Here is a 23,347-nt window from a genome sequence, read left to right on the forward strand (position 1 = left end):
ACCTAGGACAGAGGGTGCGCTCCAGTCCTGATTTAAAGCCACGCCTTGAGCCCAGGAGTCCTGCTTCCCTGGCCACTATGATCCCAGAACCCACCCCAGTCAAGGCCTCAGAGGGTCACGGGCCCACACAGAACAGGAAGGACATCTTCCAGAGGCTGGGAAGGAGAGGGTATGGGTGTGGCAGACCAGGGAGGCGGGCCATGGAGGACACCGTGTGGGCAGTGGCCTGAGGAGTGGGGACAAGGGGGGCAGGTGCTGGGTCCTTGCTCCAGCTGACTTGCCCAGCAGGGCTCTGCCTGGGGAGGGCGGAGATCACTGCGTCCCCAAGCTTCCTGCTGGGGCACTGCTCCTGAAAGGGGATCCGAGCCCATGATAAGAGGCTCGAGGCAGGTCCTTAGGAAACAATGGGTGGCTTGATGAGACCTGCTCTGTGATACTCCTGAGAAGGGAGAAGCCCCTGCAGCCAGTCCCCACTGGAAAGGAAATTGGGAGTTTCCATGGCAACCAGCTCCCTGGGCACAAAGGCTGGTCTGTCTGCTGGGAAGGCAGCTGAGGTGTCTCCCTGCAGCAGCCTTTGCTCTGGTGAAGGGGAGATGGAGGGAGGGATGCGGGGTAGCCACAGGGGTAAAGGCCCCTGGTGCTTCTTAAAGAGCTGACCTTCACGGGGCCACTGGGACGGGTGCAGCCTCTAAACAGCGGGGCAGAAGCTGGTGGGCACAGCAGATAGCCGGAGGCAGGTGTGGGAAGGTTGGAGAGTTTATTATTTACACGTGTAAAGGATGTGGGAACAGGAGCTGGGGTGAGGCGCAGCTGGGAAGATGACTCCAGCTCAGTCCGTGATGATGAGCTCGTCTACCCCCCAGTCTTCATAGCTCCCGTCAGGCAGGTAGCGCCGAATGATGATGGGGATCTTTCGGGCCCTGTGGCGGGGAGAAGGCACATGCACATGAGGGCTGGAGACCCCAGCTCTGCAGCAGGAGGGGCAGACTGTCTGCAGAATGCGAGGAAAGAGAAGTCAGGGAGCCTCTTCCTGGGGCTGAGTGGACTTTGTAGGAAAAGAACTGCAATAAAAGGAAAGTTCCTGCATCCCCGAGCGTGGGACAGTGGTCTGGAGGGGCTCTGCCATCCCACGTCTGGAGGAGGAGGAGGAGGAAGATGGGGGCTGGGAAGGCAGGCTGAGGGCTCAGCCATCCCACGTCTGAAGGAGGAGGAGGAAGATGGGGGCTGGGAAGGCAGGCTGCAGCAGGAACAGGGAACTCTGACGGCCAGGAGAGGTGCTGTCTCCTCAGTGGCCTCCCCTGTGCCTGCCCCTCCTCCCTCTCCCTCCTCCTTCCTGGTGCGCTGACTCCTGAACAAGCTGAGATCCACAGGAACCATCACCGCTTCCCCAGGCAGGGAGGTGGGGTCAGGTGCAGCAGAGAATCGAGGATGCCTGCCCGGGCTCTGGAGCAGCAAACCGTGATCTGGGCAACTTACTTGAGCTCTTTCATGGCGATAAGCAGGGGATCTGTCTCCCCCTCCAGCTCCACCATCACGGGGGCACACATCCTGTGGGCACAGGGACAGGTGTTGGGGAGACGGCCAACGCAGGGAGAAAGGTCCAACAGGAAATTGGGAGTCGGGGTGGGGCTTACTTCACAAACAGGATTGGATGGGCACCCCTGTCCTCACTTAGAAAGGTCACCTCCCTTTTTTCTAAGAAAGGTCACCCTCTAGGCCGACAGGCATGGCAGGGGGGGAGCAGTGGTTCAGGGGCACTAACAGGGAGAGTATGCGAGTGGGAGCCAGTAGACCGGGTTTAAATTTTGCCTCCAAAGACACTGAATTTCTCTCTAAACTTCAGTATCCTCATGTGAAAATGAAGACAAAAAGCCCTGCCTCGCCTACAATGATGCTGGGACACTACTGGCCAACAGGCAGCGACGCACTGAGTGTCACACCTGCTCTCAGTTCTCCGCACAGACTATGTTGTTTGAGGTGAGTAGTCTATTTTACTGATGAGGAAACAGGCACAGAGAGGTCAGAAAGTGGCAGAACCAAGATGTGAACCCCACATGCTCCCATCCACTGGGCTGTAACACCTCCCATTTATAAGCTGAAGATCCACAAACTTAAAGACAAGGGTATTGTGAATGGGACGAGAGTAAGCTTTACCCACAAGGCCTCTCTCAGGATCTTCCCCAGGGCCTCTGGCAGAGTTCCCGGCACCGAGAAATGGCATGAGCAAAGGCTCCCCTTCGGATGGCCCTAACCCCCGCCCCCCCCCAGGCCCTGCCTCAGGGCCCAGCTCCCATTTTCCTTCTCTATCTTGGCAACACCCCTCAGAAGTCCTGCTCTTCCAGCCTCCTGCTCACCTTTCTAGCACGTCTCATGCTACCTGCCTATGTTCACCCCATGTTCCCACCACACCAAACTCCTGAGGCTCCTGACAGACACTGACCTCTGTGTCCTCTGACCGCTCTTCCTCTCCCTATAGGCCTGGGAGAGACTCAAACGCCTCCACTCTGGGGATCATGAGCTGGATCCTCAGTGCCCGGCTCATTTACACAGGCTTCTCTTGGCACCAAACCCCCTGGACTCTGACTCCTTGTTTGAAGTTTTCCACATTAGATCATGATGAGCACCTGTGGCCCAGGACACACCCTGGCACAATGCCTGACCCACAGCACAACTGGGTGGGGTGCCAGTTCCTGGCCCACCTCCTCCAGGAAGCCACCTAATGATTCTAGCTCAGGTTTACCCTAATAGATCCGAAACCTGATCATCAGAGTTACCAGGAGAGTACACTAAAGTCAGGGTCCCAGGACCCTTTTCCAGACCCTCGGAATAGACTCTCTAGTGAGGGGGCCTGAGAACCTGCATTTTACAAAGCTCCCTGCTGACTCTGGTAACCAGCCAGTGCGAGAGCCACCAGTTTACACCAGATAATTTACTAATTTTATTACTAAATACTTTATTACTCCCAAAAGCCTGAAAACTTCCCAAGGGCAGAGACCAAATGTTTAACTTGCCCTATATCCTCTCTCAATAAGTGTTAAAGCTTTACAGAATGTGGCATATGCCTTCTTTATTTCCAGATATGAATAATTAAAGAGCATTCATTCATCCAGCCCTGCTGTGTGCATGCAATGTGCTAAGTGTGAGAGTGTGTCCTTAGGTAATTTGTCTGCACCAGAGACACCATAAAAGAACACAGTAATGATTCTTAGGAAGTGGCTGTAGTTCACGTTGCCACTAGGTGGTGCTAAGGAAAGGAGTGCGACTTCATCTAAAAACTATCCGAGAAATGTTCGTTCAGCACCTCACCGCAGGGCCACATGCCTGGTGCTAGGGATAAGCTACAGCCCTGCTGTCTACCACTCACAGCAGGAGGGAACCGCCGGACAGCGGCCTACCCCTCCATCGGAAGGAGCACTACAGACCCAGCCACATGGGACCATGCCTTGTTCTGAAGAAAAGCAGGTCCTGGGACTCAGCATGCTCTGAATGTCTGTCTCCACACTTTTTAGTGCTGCCACGGCCCACCAACCGCACACCCATCTTCTGCTCAAGGCTCCGTGACATCTTTTCCAGTCTTGTGTCCCAAGCCACTGGCCATTCCCCCACCACTCACAGCAGGCGGGAACCGCCGGACAGCGGCCTACCCCTCCACTGGAAGGAGCACTACAGACCCAGCCACATGGGACCACGCCTTGTTCCGAAGAAAAGCAGGTCCTGGGACTCAGCATGCTCTGAATGTCTGTCTGCACACTTTTTAGTGCTGCCCACGGCCCACCAACCGCACACCCATCTTCTGCTCAAGGCTCCATGACATCTTTTCCAGTCTTGTGTCCCAAGCCACTGGCCATTCCCCACCACAAGCCAAACTTGCCTGCCTCACGTGGACCTTGCCTCATGCTGTTTCTGCTCCCGGGGACACCGCCCTTTCCTGTCCCCCCTGAACTCTCACCTCCTCTGCAGTTCACTCTCTCCTCCCCTTTTGTGCCTCTTACAAAGCTCCACACCTGCCTGCCTTGGGTTCTGGGTATTTGTGACGGGGTCCACCTCCCCCCGGGCTATAAACACCCGGAAGACAGGAGGACTGTGTCTAATTATCTTCACCCCCCAACAGGTACAAGCACAGTATCTTATTCAGTGTTTGAAAGACTTAACTTACTTGAAAAAATAATTTATGCATTATTCTTCCTGCCGGGTCATTTTTAGCAGAGATGAGCACTAGAGCAGCAATAAATTGCTTTGCAACAATGGAAATGTCTTTTATCTGCACTATCCATTATGGAAACCACAGCCACAGGTGACTACTGAATATAGAAAATGTGGCTGGTGAAACCAAACGCTGAACTTTTCATTTTACTTTATTTAAAATTAAATAGCCACATGTAGATAGCAGCTGCCATAATTGATGATGGCCGAGCGGTTCTCAACCTGTGGGTCGAGAACAATGAAAATACATCCGGCATATCAGATATTTACATTACGATTCATAACAGTAGCAAAATTAGTTATGAAGTAGCAACGAAAATAATTTTATGGTTGGGGGTCACCACAACATGAGGAACTGTATTAAAGGGTCGCGGCATTAGGAAGGTTGAGAACCACTGGAGAGGATATGGACCCAAAGATCCCAAAATGACCATATGGATCGCGGCTCTAATTTCTCCCAGACCAGCAAAGAGTGCAACCAGGCCAGCAAGAGGTCTGCTGCGGAGCGGATGAGGAGCAATGTTGCCCGACCATAAAGCCCTTTATCGAGGTGGACACGGTGGCCATCTTCACCACTGGAGGAGATCAAGTCCCAAGTTAACTGAAAACTAGGAAGGGGACACGTGCTCCTCCAGCACGCCGACCTCCACACGCTGGCCCCAGCTTCCTTTCTGCCCTAGTGTCCAATACTCCCTACTTGAAGCAGCCCAACTGCCAGAAATACTTGCACACAGGCTCGTAAGAAGTCTGGGGAGGGCTCCTTTAGGAGACCTTCATGAGAGCAACAGTCCCAACCTGCCCTCTCTGTCCCCCGACTTACTCCTCCCCAGGAAGGAGGAGTGACTCATCTGTCAGGGAACCGAGGGGGGGAAAACAGGCATCTGTGGCCTAGCTTTTGGGGGAGTCCCTGCTCTCTGAAAGCCACCTGCCTGCAGAGAGGGGGCCTGGCAACCTTCGAAGGCAGGCTTGCCCCTGCAGACAGCCGCGAGGCCTGCACTGTCGGAGCAGGCACTCCTCAGACATTTTCATCTCCGCCTACCCAGTGCTATCTCCTGAACCTTGTTATTCTTCAACTGGTTTCAGACTTGGAAGATAAAGGCAAGTCTGCTAATTTCAAATCCCCAGAACCCCATCACTGTTCTGTTTTCACACCTCTAGCATGGCCTCTACATGGAGGGCTTGCCTACTCCTCCGGGCTGGCCATGGACAAGAACCACCATAAGCCCAATGGGGGTGCCACAGCCCCCCCACTAACGGCCCACAGTGGTCTAGGGCTCTCTAAACCCACACTTTCAGCATGTGGAAGCAGGGAGAGTCTGTTTCTAGGTGCCAGGCTGGGCCACATCAACAGCTCGGAGCTCACTGTGGCCTGACGGATGGAAAAGACAGGAAAGGGGCACACACTCACGCGATCTGGAGGGCTCGGGTGCCCAGCACGCGGGCTCGCTCATACTTGGTCATATATGGTGTGGTGATCCGCTTCTGGTTGGCCTGCGGTCGCTCTCCAGAGGGGAGGATCTCAACGTTCTCCTGGCCCTCCTGGACACCAAGGCAGAAAGAGGGAAAGTCTCAGGGCGCCTTACTGAGTGAGGGGGGATGACGATGCCAACGATGATAGCCACCACCACCACCACTGCTTGTCACTCCCCAGCAACCGTGCAGCTGCCTTACTGACACCTCATTTAATCCTACAACAACCTCATGAGGTAGGGATTACAGTGCCATTTTAGAGGCTTGGAGAGTCAGCGAACTGGCCAAAGTCTCAGACCTAGTAAGAGAGAAGAATCATGATCAGGATTCCAAGCCAGCTGCAGCTGCCTCGTCCAGAAGAGAGAAGCGGAGGGTCCAGAGATGGGGTTGTCCCAGAACCGTGGCCCCATACAAAGAAGCCTGAGCACAGACGACAAATCACCCTAAGCAGGAAGCGAGGAGCAAGCATCCCATCTTCAGGCAGGATAACTGAGTGAATGGGTCAAGGAGCTAAAAAGTCAGTGAAGGCAGAAACTAGCAAACATTTTTCCATACACACACACACACACACATATATATATAACAATTACTTATGAAGCATTTGTCACATGCCAGACATCATAATAGGTGCTGAGACAGAAAGCTAAGAGTTTCTGCTAAAGAATTCATAGTCAGGGAAGGAGAAAGAGTAAACAGAACAGCAGTGCTTTGAAGGTATGCAAGTGTGCAACAAAGTTAACAAGAAGGTGAGGGTCATCTGACTCATGCGTGGGTTAGGAAGACAGTCCAGAGATGAGACTGGGACTAGTGTAGAAGAATTCATTGGAGTTCCCAAGCCAACGGACGGGAAGGACATGGAGACACGTTGAACTGCATGTCCAAAGCACAGAGGAGGGAGAGAATGCACTAGGTTTAGACAACTAATTGTGGAGTATGATTAGAGCAAAGGTGCACATAGGGTCGTAGGCAGAATAAATTCTATAATAAAGAATTAAGTCAACAAATATTTACTGAGTGTTTACTACATATCAGGTAGTGTTCTAAGTTCTCGGGACAGAGCAGGAAGACATAAAAATTGTTCCCCTGCATAGAGATTAAAAATGGCAGCAGAGTGAGTGGATGCTGCACGGACATGCTCCCAGGAACAAACTGGAAATACACTAAAATACAGAAAAACTTCCCGAATAATCTACAGAAGACTCACTGGAGAGAACCCTGATGCCCTAGACTGAAAGTAGAGACCACATGGAGACTGTGTAGACAATTTAACAGTCAAAGGACCTGGATATCCTTTAGCTCAAATGGCCCATTTTCCAGACATAACAGGGACAGAAAGTTATCTGCTCAAAGATGTGAAGCTATCGGCGACAGAGTAAACACAAACGCCAGCTCCTGATGTGGCACAAAATGGAAGAGAGAATCATTTCGCCTCGCATGATTTATATGTCTGGTTAAATCCATACTGAAATTTCTCAAATAAAATGTCATAAATGAAAACATTGATGAAAGTATTTGACCAGAAATTTACTGACAGGTGTTTCTACAAAATAAAATGTGTTATGATTAAAAAAAAAAAAAAAATCTTCCCCTATGGAGCTTATATTATAATGAGAAGAGATAATAAAATTAATAAGTAAAGTGTACAGTATGACAACAGAGAAAAAAGACAGGAAGTGCCAGGGCAGTGATGTGGAAGGAAGGGGAGGATGCTGCAAGTTCAATAGGATGGTCACAGAGGCCTCAGTGAGATGACCTGGACAGACCTGAAGGAGGCGAGAAGCAGGTCATGGGGATATCTTAGGGAAAAGTGTTCCTGGAAGAGGGAACAGCATGATCAAAGGTCCTAACCAGGAACCTGCCTGGCATGACAGGGACAGCAAGAAGAGATAAGGTCACAGAGGGAGCGAGTGGCCAGGTCATGGAGAACCTTGGACATCTTTTTGGCATTTACTGTGAATGGAATGGGAAACCACTGGATGAGGGTTCTAAGCAGAAGAGAGACACAATCTGACTTAACATTTAAAATGACCACTCTGGGTACTCTGTTGAGAATATTCTGAGGGGCAAGGGCAGAAGCAAAGAGACCATTTTAAGGAAGACCAACAGAAATCAATCACGTGGGCAGGTAAGAAAGATGACTGGCAGCAGAAAGGCAATCAGGGCAGACCGAAGGCAGGAAAACCAGGAACACAATTTCTGCAGTAATGATGGTGAAAAACAATAAAGATCTAAACCAGGCTGAGCCCTAGGTATGTAGAAAGGGACCAGAGCTAACCCACAGGTAGGAGGCAAAGATGACAGGACAGGAATGGAAGGGGACCGGAAGGGTGGGGAAGGAGGTGTCTGACACAGTGAACAGGTACCTGGGAGAGAAAATTCAAAGAGGGGCTTCAGCTTCAAGCCTAAGAAAGTCAAGGGACCACTCTGTCCAGGAGACATAAAGCACCTCTTCCTGCATCAGTCACGCAAGAGGGAGAGCCCTATTTTATTCACGAAGCCAGTCACCCATCCACCTAGCTGCTCAAGCCAGAAACCTAGGAGTCATCCTTGTCATCCCCGACTTTCTCAGCCCATAGCCAATCCACCAAAATATCTTTCATCTGTTTCTCATCACTGACACTAGCAGTGCCCAAGTCCAAGCTACAGGCCTCTCCCCGGAGGTCTATGAGAGCTCCCTAGTTGGTCTCTCTCTTTTACTCTTGTTTCTCCCCAATTCGCTCCTTACTCTGAGGCCAGAATGCTCTTTCTAAAGGGCAAACTGGATCATGCCACTCCCTTGCTCGAAACTCCTCAGTGGCTTCCCGCTACCTTTAGGCTATGAAATCTGCCTGATCTGGGACCTTCTCTTCCAGCTTTATCCCAGGTCACCCTCCCCCTTGCTCCTATGTACCTACCCTCACCCTGCAGAGCACCTGGTGCATAATAAACATTCAACACCTTTGCTGAATGAATGAAGGTAACATTTCACCTAACAGTGAACTCCCACCCTGCAGAGCACCTTGCGCATAATAAACATTCAACACCTTTGTTGAATGAATGAAGGTAACATTTCACCTAACAGTGAACTAACTGTCCCAGAAGCCATGGGCTGTGATCCAAATGGACAAAAGCCTTGGGACCCACCCTGTAGAGCTTCTCCACCACCCAGGACTGGAACTCTGCTCACTCTAACTGGGGGTGCTTGTGGCAGGGGCACAAACAGGAGGCAGGTCCATTCGGGGAATTATCACTGGCCAGGCCATCTGGCAGCCTGGGCTGCAGAAGAGAGAGCCCAGGGTTAACTACTGACCTCCTCAGCATTCTCCAAGTCATCTAGTCCTTCATCCTCCTCCACATCATCAAAGTCGTCGCCATCAAAACTGTACAAGAAGAGACCAGTTAGTTAGAGCATCAGTTAATCGAATCAAAGAGGGCATGGGGTGTCTCAGCCAACACTGAGGGGGTGCTCGATAAATATCTACTTAATGAGTGAATCACACTTGTGTTCAAACCTACTCCCATCAGCCCCGCAAATTGTGCCAGGACTCATGCATCCTCACTGTTTCTTTCCTCTCTCTACTGGATCATTCCCATCAGCATGTAAACAGGTAGTTACTGCCCCACCTTAAAAAACAGACAAAACTTCTCTATGCTCTCCCCATGGAGCCCATTTCCATGCTCCCCTTGGGAGCAAACTTCATGGAAGAGTTGTCCAACGTCACGGATTCCCATTCTTCTCTTCTTATTCTGTCGTAATCTCACTCCAAGAAGATGCCCACCTCCATAACTCCCTCAAAACCACTGCTTCTTTCGAGCGTGTTAATGATGTCTGTGTTGCTAAATCCAATGGACTGTTCATGTTCTCACTGAGCTTGGCCTCCCAGTTGGCACCCTAGGCCACTCCCTCTCCCTCAATGCCCTCTCCTCACTCTCTTGGTGTGTCCCCGCCTCACTGGCTGCTCCTTCCCAGTCTCCTCGGCAGGTTTCCCCTCTTCCCCGCCCCCCAAGCACCTCTCCTGGGATGCTCTAACTGCCCATGGGGCCCAGCGAGCAGGAAGGGCGGGAGCCAAAAGCATCAACCGAGGGTGGGCACAGAAAGGCTCAGGCCCAGGGTCCAGCAGGCACCTCCTCTTCTCCACGGACACTCCCCTGATGACCTCACCTGCTTCTTCGTTTGGAATAATATGCTTATGCTGACCAAGCCCCTATTTTCATCTTCAGAACAGACCTCTCCTTGGACCCCCCACACACACATCAGATCATCATTCTGGCCCTCGCTTCAAAATAAATCCGGAACTCAAGCCACCGCTCACGACCTCTACTACCTCTACTACTATTGCCCTAGTACAAGCCACCGCCTTCTCTCAGCCAGGCGACGGCACCCTGCCAGGCCTTCCTCACCCCTGCGGTGCTTCTGCAGAGCAGGTCCTCACTTAACATCGTGGACGGCTCCTGCGACTTGAAGCAGAACAACGTGCGGAAACCCACGCTACCATCCATCGGCTGATACAGGCAGGAGTGCCGTTCCTACAGCATCTCATCGACGCTGAAACACAACGACTTTGTTCGAGGCCCTGCCTCAGCTCACAGGATGCTGTCGCATCTGTCCATGGGCCGTCCCCTCTCTAGAAAAGGGAGCACGTGGAGACCGGGGACTATGCCTAATGCACCGCAACGGTCCCAAACCAAGGCACAGCGCCCGGCTCGGCGGAAGTCTGCTGAAGGCACCTGTGCACTGATCCTCCCTGGACCCTCGAGCCCGAGCCTTTCTGTGCCCAACCTCGGGCTATGCTCTCCGCCCTCGCGGCTCCAGCACCGCGGGCCCCCTCAGCAGCCCAGGTCCCCTCAGATTCTGCTCCTCGACTCCTGGCTCCCCAGCCTCCCTCGACCCAGGTTCCCGCTTCACCCGCCCCTTCCGAGGATCCGCAAAGGCCACTTCGCTCCCGCACTCACTTGTCCTCGTTGTCTGACATGACGCCCGCGCCGCAGCGACCCGGCTCCGCGCCCCGCACCCGTGCGCGGAGACCCACAAACCGCGCGCCTCCGCCTCGCTCGGCGCCACGCGTTCTCTGCGCCTGCGCGGTAACCCGGAAGCGATCACTACCAGAAGGCGGGCCTGGGCTGTAGGTGTGCGCGCATGCGCCGAATCGCTGGCGCGCTCGTTACCATGGTAGCCAGAGCGTCTAGCAGCCCGCTCTGTACACCAGGATCTCAGAGTATTTCCGCTGGGCCTCCGCGCGGTGCCACGGTAGAACCGTGATTACGGTCTTCGGTTCTCGGAGCCCAGCCACCGCTCGGGGCGGGGTGGGTCCCAGCCGCCGCTGAAGTCTGCGAGGGGCCCCACCCAACCGGCGTCTTACTTTAGGGTGAGGTTTCAATTTGGGCGTAACACCTAAGGCACTGTCGTGAGCACGGCTATCGGAAGCCCCCTTCCTAGGGCCTTCCTGCCACAGACACCAGGTCAAGATGAGGTCTCTGTTCACGTGTGTGCATCTGCCTGCGTATCTGCTCGGGTGGAAGAATAGGGCACTGTCGCAATAGTGGAGGGCGGCGTCACAATTCTAATGGGACTGGACTGCTCCCAGACTTTGCTGGTGTTGGGCTGGGGGCGGGGAGGGGGGGGGCTGGAGTAGGGATTGGACCTGGGAGACGGCTGTGCCACTGCGCTTTTATCCTCCGCAGAGCCCTCCCATGGCTTCCCAGGATAGGGTAAAGGCAGTGACCAAAGGAACGGGCTTCTGTCGCTGCCCCAAGCAGACCACTTACACCCTTGGAACATGCGAGCTCCTCAGAGGTTAGTACTACGCTTAAAGGACCGGGTAAGAGCGGCGGTAGCAGTTATCCTCTGAAACTCAGGTCTCCCCCACGTGACCTGTGGCTTCGTCATTGCTATTTTCATTTTACAGAGGAGAAGCCTTGGGTTCAGGAAGGTTCAGGTCCTACAACTTACTTGCAAGTGGCTAAAAGTCAAAGAATAAAGGATTTCAGAGTAGATCATTCTTGTGCATTCCTTAGATGGACTTTCTGTTTCCTCCCAGGGAAGCCTTATCTCCTCCCCCCACCCCCACTAACAACAGTAACTGTTATGTGCCCTCACCTTACCAAATACCTTTTCTTCATTGGACTCAGCATAACCTGTAGTCAGATATTCAGCGTGTCTCATTGGATCAGTATCCTACACCTCTAGCCCGGGAACTCCATCAGGGTACGGTTGTTCCTGTTTTGGCTCCCTGTTGTAGCTCCAGTGCCTGACACATGCTTAGTGAATACTTGCTCATTCATTCATTTATGCATTCCTTCACTCAATGAAAAACATTAAAAAGCCCAGTATGTGCTGTGTTCTAGGTGGTGAGGATACAGCATTAAAAAAAAGAAGAAGAAAAAACAGCAACAATTTTTGCTCTCATGGAGCAAATATTTTAGTGGGAGGGTAACAAAGTCTATAGAGCTTAGATGGTGACGAGTGCTACAGGAAAAAATAAAGCAGAAGAGTAAGCGAGGGAGTGCTTGGGTGCAGAATGGTGGGAGAAGGTGACAATTTTGCATTTCAGTGGTGAGAGATGAAGGCTTCTGCCCGCAGCCCAGGTGGCCTGACTCAAGTGCTTTCTCTTGCAGTGATGATGAAGGAATCCAAACTGACTAAGTTCCAACAGCGACACATCATGGACACCATGAAAAGTAAGGGTCAGTCCACAGAGGCTTGCTGGACAGAGGGGTTCTGGGCCACCTTTGTAGTGCTCCTCCGTCTTAAGGAGTAGTGGGCATCCTTTTCAAAGACCAAAACAGTACAGCGTAGTATTTTTTATCTTGCCCCTGGGGAATTGACCTTGAGGGGCCTTTGTTACTCCCTCCTGACATGCGTCCTGGCACAACCAGCTTCCTGCAGTCCCGCTCTAGCCAACCTCCCCAAGAGATCACAGAGCAATTGGAACTTCTTGCCCAGCCAAAATCGCCTCAAAACTGTCATGTCTGCAATCTGTTCCTCCCTGTTACACACATACCATATGAGCTCCCCAGAGGAGAGAACTGTGTATGTATGTGTCTTGTTTTATCCATTCATAGCTTAGCTAGCAGAAATAAGAAAATGGGCAGAATTCCAACTTGGGAGGACTATGCAAAGCCTTTGCACGGCTCACCTCTGACCACAAATTGTAGTATTTTGGGGGGGCACTAAGATCTTGTAAGCAACCTCACTTTCTGAGATTCAACTGAATCAACATTTAATGGATCAGAACAGAGACCTGGAAAGTTGCCTTTAAGAGACAGAATGCCACCCCTGGCTGGTGTGGCTCACTTGGTTGGAACGGCATCGGGTACACCAAAAGGTGGCAGGTTCGATCCCCAGTCAGGAGGCATCCATTGATGGTTCTCTCTCCCTTTCTCTCTCTCAAATCAATAAGAGAGAGAGAGAGAGAGAGAGAGCCAGAGTAAGCTTGACAATTTTCCTTGATTCTATCGAAAGCTATCGCCTTCTCCAAAGAAAGAATGTGTGTATCGGGAGGGCATCTGATTAACCACAGAAGCAAAGGGAAGGGAGAGTCAGGGAGGCAGATAAAGGCATCGTCTGTTCAGCACTGGCTGGGGAGGGAGGGAGGATCCATCAGGCCAGGTCATGGGTCAGATGTCTTTCCTTATTGTGGGCAAGGGCAACTCAGGCTGCCAGAGCCGAGTGCCATAGCACATCTGAGTCATAACTGAGTCTCCACAGTCAGCAGCATACTAATCAATGGTGTCCCCTGTCACACAACTACAGAGATTGTCCTAGAATTCCACTAAAAGTCAATGCCAGAAGACCAAGGATTACGTCTGCCTTGTTCACCAGGGTAGCCCCAGCACCTCGGTGCTCAATATTTATTGAAGGATTAGTGGTTAGAACAACACCAGTAACTGGCTCACCTGGCAGCATTATTCCCCTTAGAGGTTTGGGGTTTTTTTAATTGCCTTCAAGCATTGCTGTTGAATCTGCTTTCTTCTATACTCTCTTTACTTTTCTTCTCTTATCCAAATCCTACTGTCGTTCTGAGCCTTGGTTCAAATTCTGTTGCAAGCCACAAATTTCTCTCCTTTACCTGAATGCCCAGAATTACTCGGGCCATAATTATTTGCTGAGAATGGACCAAAGGAAGAGGGAGCATCTGGCACTGGACAGGCAGAAATAGGGGGTGGAGGGAGCAGGGGGACATTCTAGGAAGCACAGCATCACTTTAGAAGAGAGATGCATAGCGCCGTGTGAAGGGAAGGTCAATGCGAAACACTGGCAGCTCCGTCCTTCCAGACCCCACATCTGACCCATCAGCCAGCCCATCGCTTGACCTTCAGCCCATATCCTGGCCGCCTCTGCCCTTGGCCCCCAACACTATTATATTTTCAGCAGCAACCAAGAGGATCATGTCATTCCTCTGCTCAGAACCCTCCGATGGCTTCCAACCTCACACAAAGTAAGAGCCAGTCTTTCCAGAGGCCTACAGGGCCCTGTCCTTCTCGTGTCTTCCATGACCTCTGACCTCTACTCCCACTACATCCCCCTTGCTCATGGCTTTCCTGGCACTCTCGCCTCCTGGCTGTTCCTCAGACATTCCAGGCACATTCCCACCTCAGGGCCTTTGCTCTCGCTGCTCCCCCTGCCTCCAATGCTCTTCCCTCACCACTGTCGGGTCTTTTCTCTTCATGAGAGTGTCCCTGGCCACCCTACTTAAATTGTGAATCCTGCTGTCACACACTGCACGCTCCACCACCTAACATACTACGTATTTTATTTTCCCTTATTCCACACCCCAGATGCAGGCGCCACGAAGGCAGGACTTTGCCTTTCTTACCACTTTACCCCCACTGGTCGGGCCTGGCACAGAGTAGATGCTCATTACGTATTTGCCGGGTGGATGATAGAAGAAGGTGGACTAGGTAGACAGGGCCCAGAACCAAACAGGGCCGGCCTAGCGGAGGAGCCCCAGGTCTGGGCCGGGGCAGTGAGACAGATTTGTGTCTATTACCATCCAAACCATCCCTCCTTCCCTGTGGACCAAGCAGGTTTTAGGAATCCATCTATCGAAATAAAAGCACCAGTACGAAGGCTTGGTGTGCAAGAATGTTTATGGCAGTGTTGTTTGAAGTAGTAAAAATAAAATAAAAACAGCCTGAATTTCTGAAATGCGGAGACTAGTTAAATATATGATGTAGCCATCGCAAGAACTAGTATGCAGCTGTAAAAAATAAATTACATAGCCCTGACGGGTTTAGCTCAGTGGATAGAGTGTTGGCCTGCGGACTAAAGGGTCCCAGGTTCAATTCCAGTCAAGGGCATGTACCTTGGTTTCGGGCACATCCCCAGTGGTGGGTGTGCAGGAGGCAGCTGATGGATGTTTCTAGCTCTCTATCCTTTTCCCTTCCTCTCTGTAAAAAATCAATAAAATATATTTTAAAAAATAAGTTACATGCAAATGGAGTGATCTGGAAAGAGATCCATGATACACTGTTAAGTGAAGAGTCTATTATGGAATGTAGCACAGTGTGGTCCATTGTATGAGCATGTTTATATAGTATCATACAGAACGGACGAGACCACCAAATTGCTACCATTGCAGAGGGGGGCTGGGAGGGAGGAGGAAAGACTCTTCTGCACTGTTAGCCTCATTATAAAAGGTGCCAATTTATAAATGGATACAAATCCAGGGGACCCCCCACCCCAACCTTTTCCTCCCCAGAAGGAGAAGCTCTGCCCCTGTACTGCAGCCCGACATCCAGCCAGAGGGTCTTGCCTGCCAAGCAGCCGGCCTCAGCCGTCTGCCTGCCTCCCATCCTGGCGGCCCGGTCCCAGCTCCGGCCTGCCAGCATGTGCCAGGCCAATGGGGCCTACAGCCGGGAGCAGTTCAAGCCTCGAGCCACCCGTAAGTGAGAGGGCCTGGACCAGAGCCCCTCTGTACCCCCGTCCACGAGGGGCAGGAGGGTGCGGGGAGATGAGCAGAGCAGGTGAGCACGAATCTACTCAGATTCCCCCGCTGTTGGCGCCAATGCTCTTGAGCCTTGGCACGTTAGCCAGGGAGCGTTCAGGGTGCAGCAGAAGACAGGTTGTCCTTTTTCAAAAATTTTCCAGAATGCTCTTCAACAATTAACTGGATTCTCTCCATCTCTGATGAGTGGCCGGCCGTCAGACCTCATGGCCATGGCTCTCTCAGGCTGACACGGTGCCTCAAATCCAGAGCTCTCTGCACCCCAGCCTGCTCCAGGGAGCCCTCAGCCCCTTCCTCCGTGGCACGTCACAGAACTCTGGGCCCAGACCCCGCTACACTGCACACAGGCCGCCATGCGGCGGTCACTGAGTTTTCTTAGCCTTGCTCTGCACCAAAGCCGTGTGTGGGTTCTGACGAAGCTCTCTTCTTGGTTCTTTCCATCCCTTTCCCTGCCTATCTTGACAAGGCAGGCTCAGGAGCGCGTGGCTAGACGGTGCCGGGATTGCAGAAGCCGCCTCCATGTTCCCCGGGCACCTTGGAGCGAGCATGCCCAGTTGGGAACACCGGCCATGAACCGGGGTGCCCTCCGTGCCTTAACGAGGCCTTTTCTGGGCCTTACAGGAGATCTGGAGAAGGAGAAGCGAAGACTCCAAGACATCTTTGCCACGGGGAAGGATAAGGAGGAGCGGAAAAGGAAGCCCCGTGTTGTGCAGCGGAAGGACCCACCCCCCGAGCCGGACCGGTTTGAAGAACGTGAGCCCAGATGGACCAGTTGGCGCCGGGGAGGGGGGTGAGGGGCCCAGGACCGGGAGGGGTTGACCCCTGACGGCTAACTAGCGAGACACAATGTCTGACCACAGGACTGCTTCCTCCCCCAAGAGGCAGTGCCTGCCCCCCCGCACCCCTCCCAGGAGCCTGACGGCCCCCATCGCCCTGAGCGATGACCACCCTTCTCTCTGTCCAGTGGTCAAGGAGATCCAGGAGAGGAAAGACTTCCTGGCTGAGATGGAGGCCCTGGGCCGGGCCAGACAGTACCGAGGGCTCATCCTCACGGAGATCTCCCAGGTAGGGGCAGCCGCAGGCGGTGGCGGGGACGTGGCACCGTGAGAAGTATGAGGTCCGAGTGGAAAGGAAGGGCCGGCTGTGGCTGAGGCTGGCGGAGTCCAGCTCTGGCCTCGTCTGTGTTGGCGCCTGGAGCTCCTGCCCTGATGCCCAGCTTTCCCTGCGGCCCTTGCAGAAACTACGGGAAATGGAGGACATCGACCACCAGAGGAGCAAGGAACTCAGGAAGGCTCTGGCCACCGCCTAATCCGTCTCCAGAGGCGGAGCAGCCCAGCCTTGACCACTGGAGCCCACCCCGTTGCCAAGCAGGGTCATGCCCAGGTCAGCCCACCCACTCAGGCCTCCAGCCATGTCAGATGGTCACACAGCACTGCCCTGGCCTAGGGTGCAGGCTACCCGGGCATACACAGCACCCTATAAAATGGACGTCAGAGAATGAGTCGATTCTTCCCGAGACTGCACCCAGGGGCGCGCACACCACACACACACACACACACACACACACACACACACGGCTTTGACTCTTTCCTTGGGGAAAGAGCCCCATTCAGAGTGAAGGCAAGGCCTGGCTCCCCATCGTGGACAGACGTCTAAGGGCAGCCACAGGCCCGCGTCCCACCACCTGCCGCGCTGTGTCCCCATGGCTAGTCTTCTGAACTCGGGAATGAACATGGCTCCTTTCTTCCTACCCATCTCAGGGCCTGCTTCTTTGACTTCTTACAGCCTCAGGCAAATGTTTAACCACTACGATGAATTGGCCAATAAAACACATTTAACGCAGGTCATGACACATTACACACACCGTTTTGTTTCCAGAGGGATAAGGCTTATTTGTTCAAGGAGTTAGACTTTTTCAGGCATGTTTCTAGCTGTTTGCATATTTCAAGTGGAAATGGGAACCTCTTGAACGCCCCATAGTGGGCACTGTGGCAGGTGCTGGATTCCTCTCACGGTCATTCTCTCCATACCCCCGTCCCCCCACAAAGGTTTGTCATCCCAGCGTGAAAACGGAGGCTCAACACGCTGCAAAAACCAAGGTCACGTCGCTAGGGTTAAGCAGCCGACTCAGGGTTAAGTCAGCTTTGCGTCTTTCCACTAAACCCACGGTTCTGGCCCCGGCCTCAGCTCTGACCCTCACCTGTGAGGCCCAGCCTCAAAGGAGGCATCTGCCCAGCACGGCAGCCCGGGCCAGGCACGCTGCACGGCCCCCACGGCTTTGGCAATCATGAGCCCTCCGTTCCCCGGCAGTCTGTCATTTCCCGTCTCCGTAAATCAAAATATTTTGAAAATGTCCAGCAGCCCTCCCACCCGGGAGTCATATAACCCTGCAGGCCACATGACCCAAGTTTGGGTTTGTAGGGTAAACTCCACCTGCCTCAAACAGATCAGGGAGGGGGGCCAGATCAAGGGCTGGTTCAGGAATATTCCATGGGAAGCCTGTGTCCACACGCCCTCCGGAACCTGAGGCCAGAGGGTGCAACATGACAAGGCCTGTCCTCCCCCGCAGCGGCCCCACCGCATGGCCCCGAGGCAGCAAACCGGAACCCAGGATACATTCAGCCTGCCCTCGATTTAATTTCAGATTAGTTGCCAACATTACAAATTACACACACACACAATCTGGATTTCTAGCTTCTTTTGAAAAATGGAAAGATCTGACGACACTGGGCACATGGCCACGGTAGTCCCCACCACCCGAGTCTCCTGACACAGGCACCCCAGCCCGGTTCCTGCATCCTGGCCCCCGAAAGGCCCTGGAGTCGGTGACCCAGCCCCAGGGCAACAGGCACATGAGGAAGGGGACTGCCAGGGCTACGCGGGCGGGAGCCACCTCTCCCTCCAGAGCAAGGGAGTCGCGCCCGAGGGCGGGCAGTGAGGGCCAGAGCCCCTACACGCCTCCTGGGCCACCAGTGAGGCCAGGCACCGGAGGCACCGGGAAAGAAGGCAGACTGGCCAAGGGCACAGCGCCCGAGGCTGCAGGGCACGGCAATGACGTGGTCTCCATTCATTGGAGTGCATACAGTGAGGTCTTCCCCGGCGGCGAGCTGAGGGAGGGGCCTGGAGGTCCCAGAACTAGCTTATAGCCACAGTGCTTCGACCAAGAGCTGCTGGCACAGTCCCTGGGGAAAGGCCTGGTCCCCATCGCTCCTCCCAGTGGGGGGAGAGGCGGTCAGTCCTTTGGTGGGAATAAGTCGGGGAGAACAAGCAACAGGAGTGTGAGGAGACAGACAGACTGGTGATGACCACACGCAGGAACGGGCCCTCCCCCCCGGGGGGCGGGGTGAGCCTCCATGGGGCCTCAGACTACAGTGTGTTAGAGACCGGGATTAGCACCTACACCAAGCAGACCCCTCAGCCAATCAGGGAGCTGCCACCGAGCCTGCCTCCGAGACCCTTGTGGGGAGACTCAGCTTCGGGCACCCAGGTCCCCAGTGCGACCATCACAGCCCCTGTCCTGTGAGGTTCCTACAGAGCAAGGAACGAGGGAAGCGCCTCCTGGAACTCAGAGACAGGGAGGGTTTCGTCCATCAGCCCCACTCCTGGCTGAGGACACAGTCACCGAGCAACATGGAGGCTTCATAAATAGAGCTCCCGAGGGAGGAGAAGCGGACTCGGGCCACCTGCCCGACGAGGAAGACAGGAACGGGGCCAGGCCGGGGCAGGCCGGGCAGGAAGCAGCCAGCGCAGCCAAGCCCGGCTCTCTGCCTGCGAGGAGCAGGGCCCTAGAGGCAGGAGGCCGGGCGCACACCTCGTGGGGGAAGGACCCTCAGGTCCGAACTTTAACAGCGAAGAATCCCGTCTGGACGTGACCCAGAAGGAAGGACCCAGGAGCTGCCGTCACAGCCGGGCTGGGCGGGACGAGGGGCAGATGTGCGCGGCCGCTGCCGCTCCCCGGACCCAGGACCCTGGACCCTGGAGCCTGCTTGCTCCTTGGGTCTGACACAGCATCGGAGTCACAGGAACCAGCCCGGACAGGCTGAGCCACGGGGTGGAAGGCCCCTCGCTGTCAGCTCTTGTCCCCGGGGGACTTGCTCTTGGCGTCACGCTTATTTCCCAGCAGCTTCAGCACCTTCACCTTCTTGAACTTCCCCTTCTTGCTGCCCTCGGATTCAGCCTCCTTCTGGAACTCTGCAGGAGAGAGAGCGGAGCCTCAACAACGTGGGGGAGGGGAGGGGAGGGTTGTGACAGAGCCGGCACCTCCTCCCGGGAGCCCTGGGCACGTCACTTCGCCCTCAGCCTCTGGTTCTTTGCCTACAGGATGGGAACCATATTCTCTCCCAGGGTTTGGGCAAGGATCCGGGATAAAGGAATGTGCGATGTCTGAAGTATGGCATACGTTTATCTTTAAAAGGCTGATTCCCTAGGCCGGTGCTCACAGCTCCGTGGGTTACAACACAAACACTGACTCAGAGCTGGAAGGAACCTCAGAAATCATCTCTCCGTGCCCCGACTTTATAGACAGACGAGAAAATGTGGGTTTGCAACGGACTAGCACCAACTGAGCTCTTTGTAGATGCCAGGCCCTGGCGAAGTGCTGCCCACACATTTCCCAGTATCCTCAGCACACACCTGGGAGGCGGGGCCTCTGCAGGCCAGGAGAGTCAGGCTCAAGTCCCCCCCTAATACGCACCAGAGCGGCTGGAAGCCCAGCAGTCTGACTGGAGTCCAGACGCAGCCGCAAGGCCACAACATGAGTCACAGTGGAACTAAGATTAAACCCAGGTCTCCTGACTGCCCGCTCAGTGCTCCCTTAACCGCTGCAGGCCCTGCCTTATTGCTGGAAGGTACTGCTATTGGAGCCCACAGACTTCTAAGACCAGCTGCAGCTCTCCGGGAGGAAGGCAGAGCTCGGTAAACCACGCTGGGAAAATGCTCACAGCACACCGGTGCTCCCTGTGGGCACTGGGCAGCCACACCCACCCTCCAAGCCCAGGCCACGGTCTTCCTGGCCACAGGCCGCCTGCCTCGCCACACACGGCTTCCCAACAAAACAGAACTGGGAGTTGGCACATGCCATCCCTGTAGTGCCCACTCCACCCCTCTGTTCAACCTGGAGTTCAAAGGGGCCGGGGCCGTGGAGGGACCTCACCTTTCTTCTTAATCATGGCTTCCAACATCTTATCTTCCTCTTCCTCCCTGAAACGAGAAAGGGAAGCTGCGTGTCCCACAGGAGGAAGGGCCAGAAAATCCCAGTCCCTTCCAGCCTCCGACTCCCCCAGGGTGAACAAGGGTGCACTGGGGTCGCTCAGTGAGGGCAGGGCTGGCCCGCCTGCTCTGAGCCCTTCCCCCAGGAGCCCCCGGGGAGCCCTGACCAGCCTGGTCACCTCTGCCGGTCCTCATCCAGGCAGTTGACAATGGCATTGCGCTGCTCGATGAGAGTCATCATCTCCTGCATCAGCACCTTCTCCCGGCCCCGGTCCTCCTCTGTCCAGTCCTTTTCTGCCCAAGGAGAAAAGTTGGGGGTGTGAGTGGTAGGAAACGCCCCTGCCTTCCCAGGAAGCCAGGCAGCAACCCCTAAGTGCTGAGTTCGGGCCAGCCCTGTGCCAGAGGCCAGGATGGAGGAGCAGATGGGTGGGGAGTCCACGTGTTGGGAAAGATGAAGGTCATTATAGAAGCGACCAAGGTTACAGGGCTGCCTACCAGAAACACCACCCGTGGGGCTCAGGAGGCAGCACAGCACCTGCTCTAAGCACAGAGACCAGAGACCAGCGCATGCAGACGGCCTCCTGCTTCCGCGCATTCATTCGTTCACAAGTGCTCACAGTGGTTTCTCGGAGGAGGCGGGATGGGGCTGGGCCTCTGAGGACCTCCCAAGGCGGCTGGCCAGGGGAGCAGGGGTGGAGAAAGAACAGGGAGTCCCAGGGTCCTCGTGCAGGAGAAGCCCGGTGACCCACGTGGCTTATTGGAACATTAATGCCATGAAGGAGGGCAGACTAGAGGGGGCCCTGGGGCAGGGAGCCCAGCCATACACCTGCTGCTCCTCCAGTCTCCTCTCAAGAATCCTCACGGACCACCTCAGGGGCCCACCTGCCCCTCAGGATCCTCCCACCCAGCCCACAGGCCCCCGGGGATGAGTGCCCACGTGGGCCTTCCCTCCACATCTGCCACCACAGGACTCCCAGCCATGCCCAGCTCCTTCCACTTCACCTCGCACAAGGCAGGAGCAGGTGGCCCACACAGTTCTGGGACAGCTCGGGCTTCAAGTCCCCCAGTTCAAGTCCTACTCTGCCACTTCCCAGATCTGGAGCCCGGGTAAATTATGTCACCAGTCTCCATGGGGGGAAGCTGAGGTTCAGGGAAGTCAAGTCCGTGATCAGTGTCACACAGCAAGGATGGAGCCCGTATTTGAACCTGGGCGACCTGACACTCACCATCTGCAGCCCTTATGGTATCTATGGGCCCTTATAAACCAGTCCCACCCGCCAAAGCAACCTTGGGGACAGGTGACAAAGCTAGGATGTGCTGTCACCGTGCAGAGGGCTGGAGAAGCAACACAGTAAGGCCAGAGCCAGGCTGGCCGGGCATACAGGTGCTGTGCCCACTCTGGCCACAGGGTGTCGCTGTGGCTCCCTCCAGGGTGGCCACGCCTTAGCCTTCCCTGAGATTTGGGAGTGACTACTCTCCCAGGGACACTCTGGCCTCCGGGCCTCATCCCACCTCCCAACTTCCCCAGTCAATGGAGAGGCAGCACCGACCCCGCTGGCCGGAAGGGCTGTGTCTACAGGGTCGGGCCCAGGTCAGAGACACAGGTAGAAGCCCAGGTCCACCATCCATGGGCAAGACTCCACCTCTCTGGCTCACCTGTTGGTGGAAATGACGGTGCCACACCTGGGCCACAGGAAGTGGTCAGAGCCCTGGCTCCCACTCTAAACACTCCACAGTCCCTGGGCCTCTGGGCCTGCAGCTGCGGCTCCCATGTCACAGCCACGGACCCCAGCTCAGCCACTTAATAACCATCATTTCCGCCCTTCAGGGGCCACAGAGTATTTCCACACCCACTGTCGCCTGGCCCCAAGAACACCCTGTGGGGTAGGTACCCTCATCCTGTCTGACACCTGAAGCCACTGAGGCTCAGGGAGGCCCCGCCCCCAGCACATTAGCAGCAAAACACAGGATGGTCTGCCTCCACCCCGGCCCTCCAGCTGCCCCTCCACCATCCTGAGCCGGTCCTGCCCCTCCCTCCCAGTGCGGGCAGGTCCTGCTGTGCTCTAGCCCAGGCTGCTCTAGCCTGAGGGCGTGAGCCCAGAGCTGCTGTCATCCACTCATCAGAGCAGCCCTGGGCTCTGGAGCCTGAGCCCCGCCCCCGGGGAATCCGCCCCCCCACACGTCCCAGGAGGGGGGCAGCCACAGTCTGTTCCTGAGCTTGGTGCTCTGTGGGCCAGTCATCTCCGACAACATGTGTCCACACTCCCCTGCTGGCTCAGCCTGTTTATAACCTGATGCAACCAGACGGCGCCTCCCAGCCCTCTCCCCGGCCCTGTTCCCACAGTGGGTGTGACCCCTTCAGGGCGCTGTCCGTCCACTGCCCAGCCTGGAGGGGAAGGACAGGCCGGCTCCCGTGTCCCAGGCCTGGGTGGCGCCCGAGGGCACGAGGCTGCACTCACCTGGCTTGTTGAGGAGGCACCTGACCTCATACTCCACGTCGGCCTGGCGCTGCTCCAGGTTCTGCTGCTTGAAGCTGGAGG

General features: G+C 54.9%; 3 protein-coding genes across 6 annotated transcripts in view; 1 reads left to right on the forward strand and 2 right to left on the reverse strand.

Moving 5' to 3' along the window:
- Positions 1–740: 740 nt before the first annotated feature.
- Positions 741–11,787, reverse strand: POLR2F (polymerase (RNA) II (DNA directed) polypeptide F). 3 transcript variants are annotated; one of them, XM_014530807.1, is made up of 5 exons: positions 11,750–11,787; positions 8,963–9,032; positions 5,612–5,742; positions 1,477–1,548; positions 741–920 (listed from the first exon to the last, which is right to left on the reverse strand). In XM_014530807.1, exons 1-5 carry the CDS (start codon positions 11,782–11,784, stop codon positions 830–832), a joined length of 399 nt encoding a protein of 132 aa, XP_014386293.1. In that variant the 5' UTR covers positions 11,785–11,787; the 3' UTR covers positions 741–829. The 3 variants fall into 3 exon arrangements, with proteins under 3 accessions (XP_014386293.1, XP_005883273.1, XP_014386292.1); XM_005883211.2 differs by lacking the exon at positions 11,750–11,787 and adding an exon at positions 10,606–10,749; XM_014530806.1 differs by lacking the exon at positions 11,750–11,787 and adding an exon at positions 10,606–10,749 and having other exon boundaries at positions 741–991.
- On the forward strand, positions 10,858–17,321 carry LOC102261262 (chromosome unknown open reading frame, human C22orf23). Of its 2 annotated transcripts, none has more exons than XM_005883212.2 (7): positions 10,858–11,018; positions 11,335–11,446; positions 12,268–12,336; positions 15,354–15,536; positions 16,221–16,352; positions 16,564–16,664; positions 16,837–17,321. In XM_005883212.2, the coding sequence occupies exons 2-7, from the start codon at positions 11,344–11,346 to the stop codon at positions 16,906–16,908; spliced, it is 660 nt and encodes a 219-aa protein (XP_005883274.1). In that variant the 5' UTR covers positions 10,858–11,018; positions 11,335–11,343; the 3' UTR covers positions 16,909–17,321. The 2 variants fall into 2 exon arrangements, with proteins under 2 accessions (XP_005883274.1, XP_005883275.1); XM_005883213.2 differs by having other exon boundaries at positions 12,268–12,330.
- An 891-nt stretch (positions 17,322–18,212) lies between these two features.
- The window catches only part of MICALL1 (MICAL-like 1), a gene marked incomplete at its 5' end in the record, with an annotated part of 21,441 nt that continues 16,306 nt past the window's right edge, over positions 18,213–23,347 (reverse strand). Inside the window, 4 exons of the mRNA XM_014530795.1 lie at positions 18,213–19,790; positions 20,752–20,798; positions 20,987–21,101; positions 23,267–23,340. Coding sequence (XP_014386281.1) covers positions 19,669–19,790; positions 20,752–20,798; positions 20,987–21,101; positions 23,267–23,340 — 358 coding nt within the window. The remainder of the gene's footprint in view (positions 19,791–20,751; positions 20,799–20,986; positions 21,102–23,266; positions 23,341–23,347) is intronic.

Source organism: Myotis brandtii, unplaced genomic scaffold, assembly GCF_000412655.1.
Source record: "Myotis brandtii unplaced genomic scaffold, ASM41265v1 scaffold78, whole genome shotgun sequence".
Taxonomy (NCBI): Eukaryota; Metazoa; Chordata; class Mammalia; order Chiroptera; family Vespertilionidae; genus Myotis; species Myotis brandtii.

What these genes read in the sequence shown, in the direction of transcription:
- POLR2F (XM_014530806.1), bottom strand. Translation starts at nt 10,625, where the DNA reads ATGTCAGACAACGAGGACAA. An exon ending in ACCCGAGCCCTCCAGATCGC is followed by an intron (nt 1,549 to 5,611) that starts GTGAGTGTGTGC and finishes CTGTGCCCACAG; the next exon opens with GATGTGTGCCCCCGTGATGG. An exon ending in ATCGCCATGAAAGAGCTCAA is followed by an intron (nt 992 to 1,476) that starts GTAAGTTGCCCA and finishes CGCATTCTGCAG; the next exon opens with ACAGTCTGCCCCTCCTGCTG.
- LOC102261262 (XM_005883212.2), top strand. Translation starts at nt 11,344, where the DNA reads ATGGCTTCCCAGGATAGGGTAAAGGCAGTGACCAAAGGAACGGGCTTC. An exon ending in AACATGCGAGCTCCTCAGAG is followed by an intron (nt 11,447 to 12,267) that starts GTTAGTACTACG and finishes TTTCTCTTGCAG; the next exon opens with TGATGATGAAGGAATCCAAA. An exon ending in GCCGGACCGGTTTGAAGAAC is followed by an intron (nt 16,353 to 16,563) that starts GTGAGCCCAGAT and finishes CTCTCTGTCCAG; the next exon opens with TGGTCAAGGAGATCCAGGAG.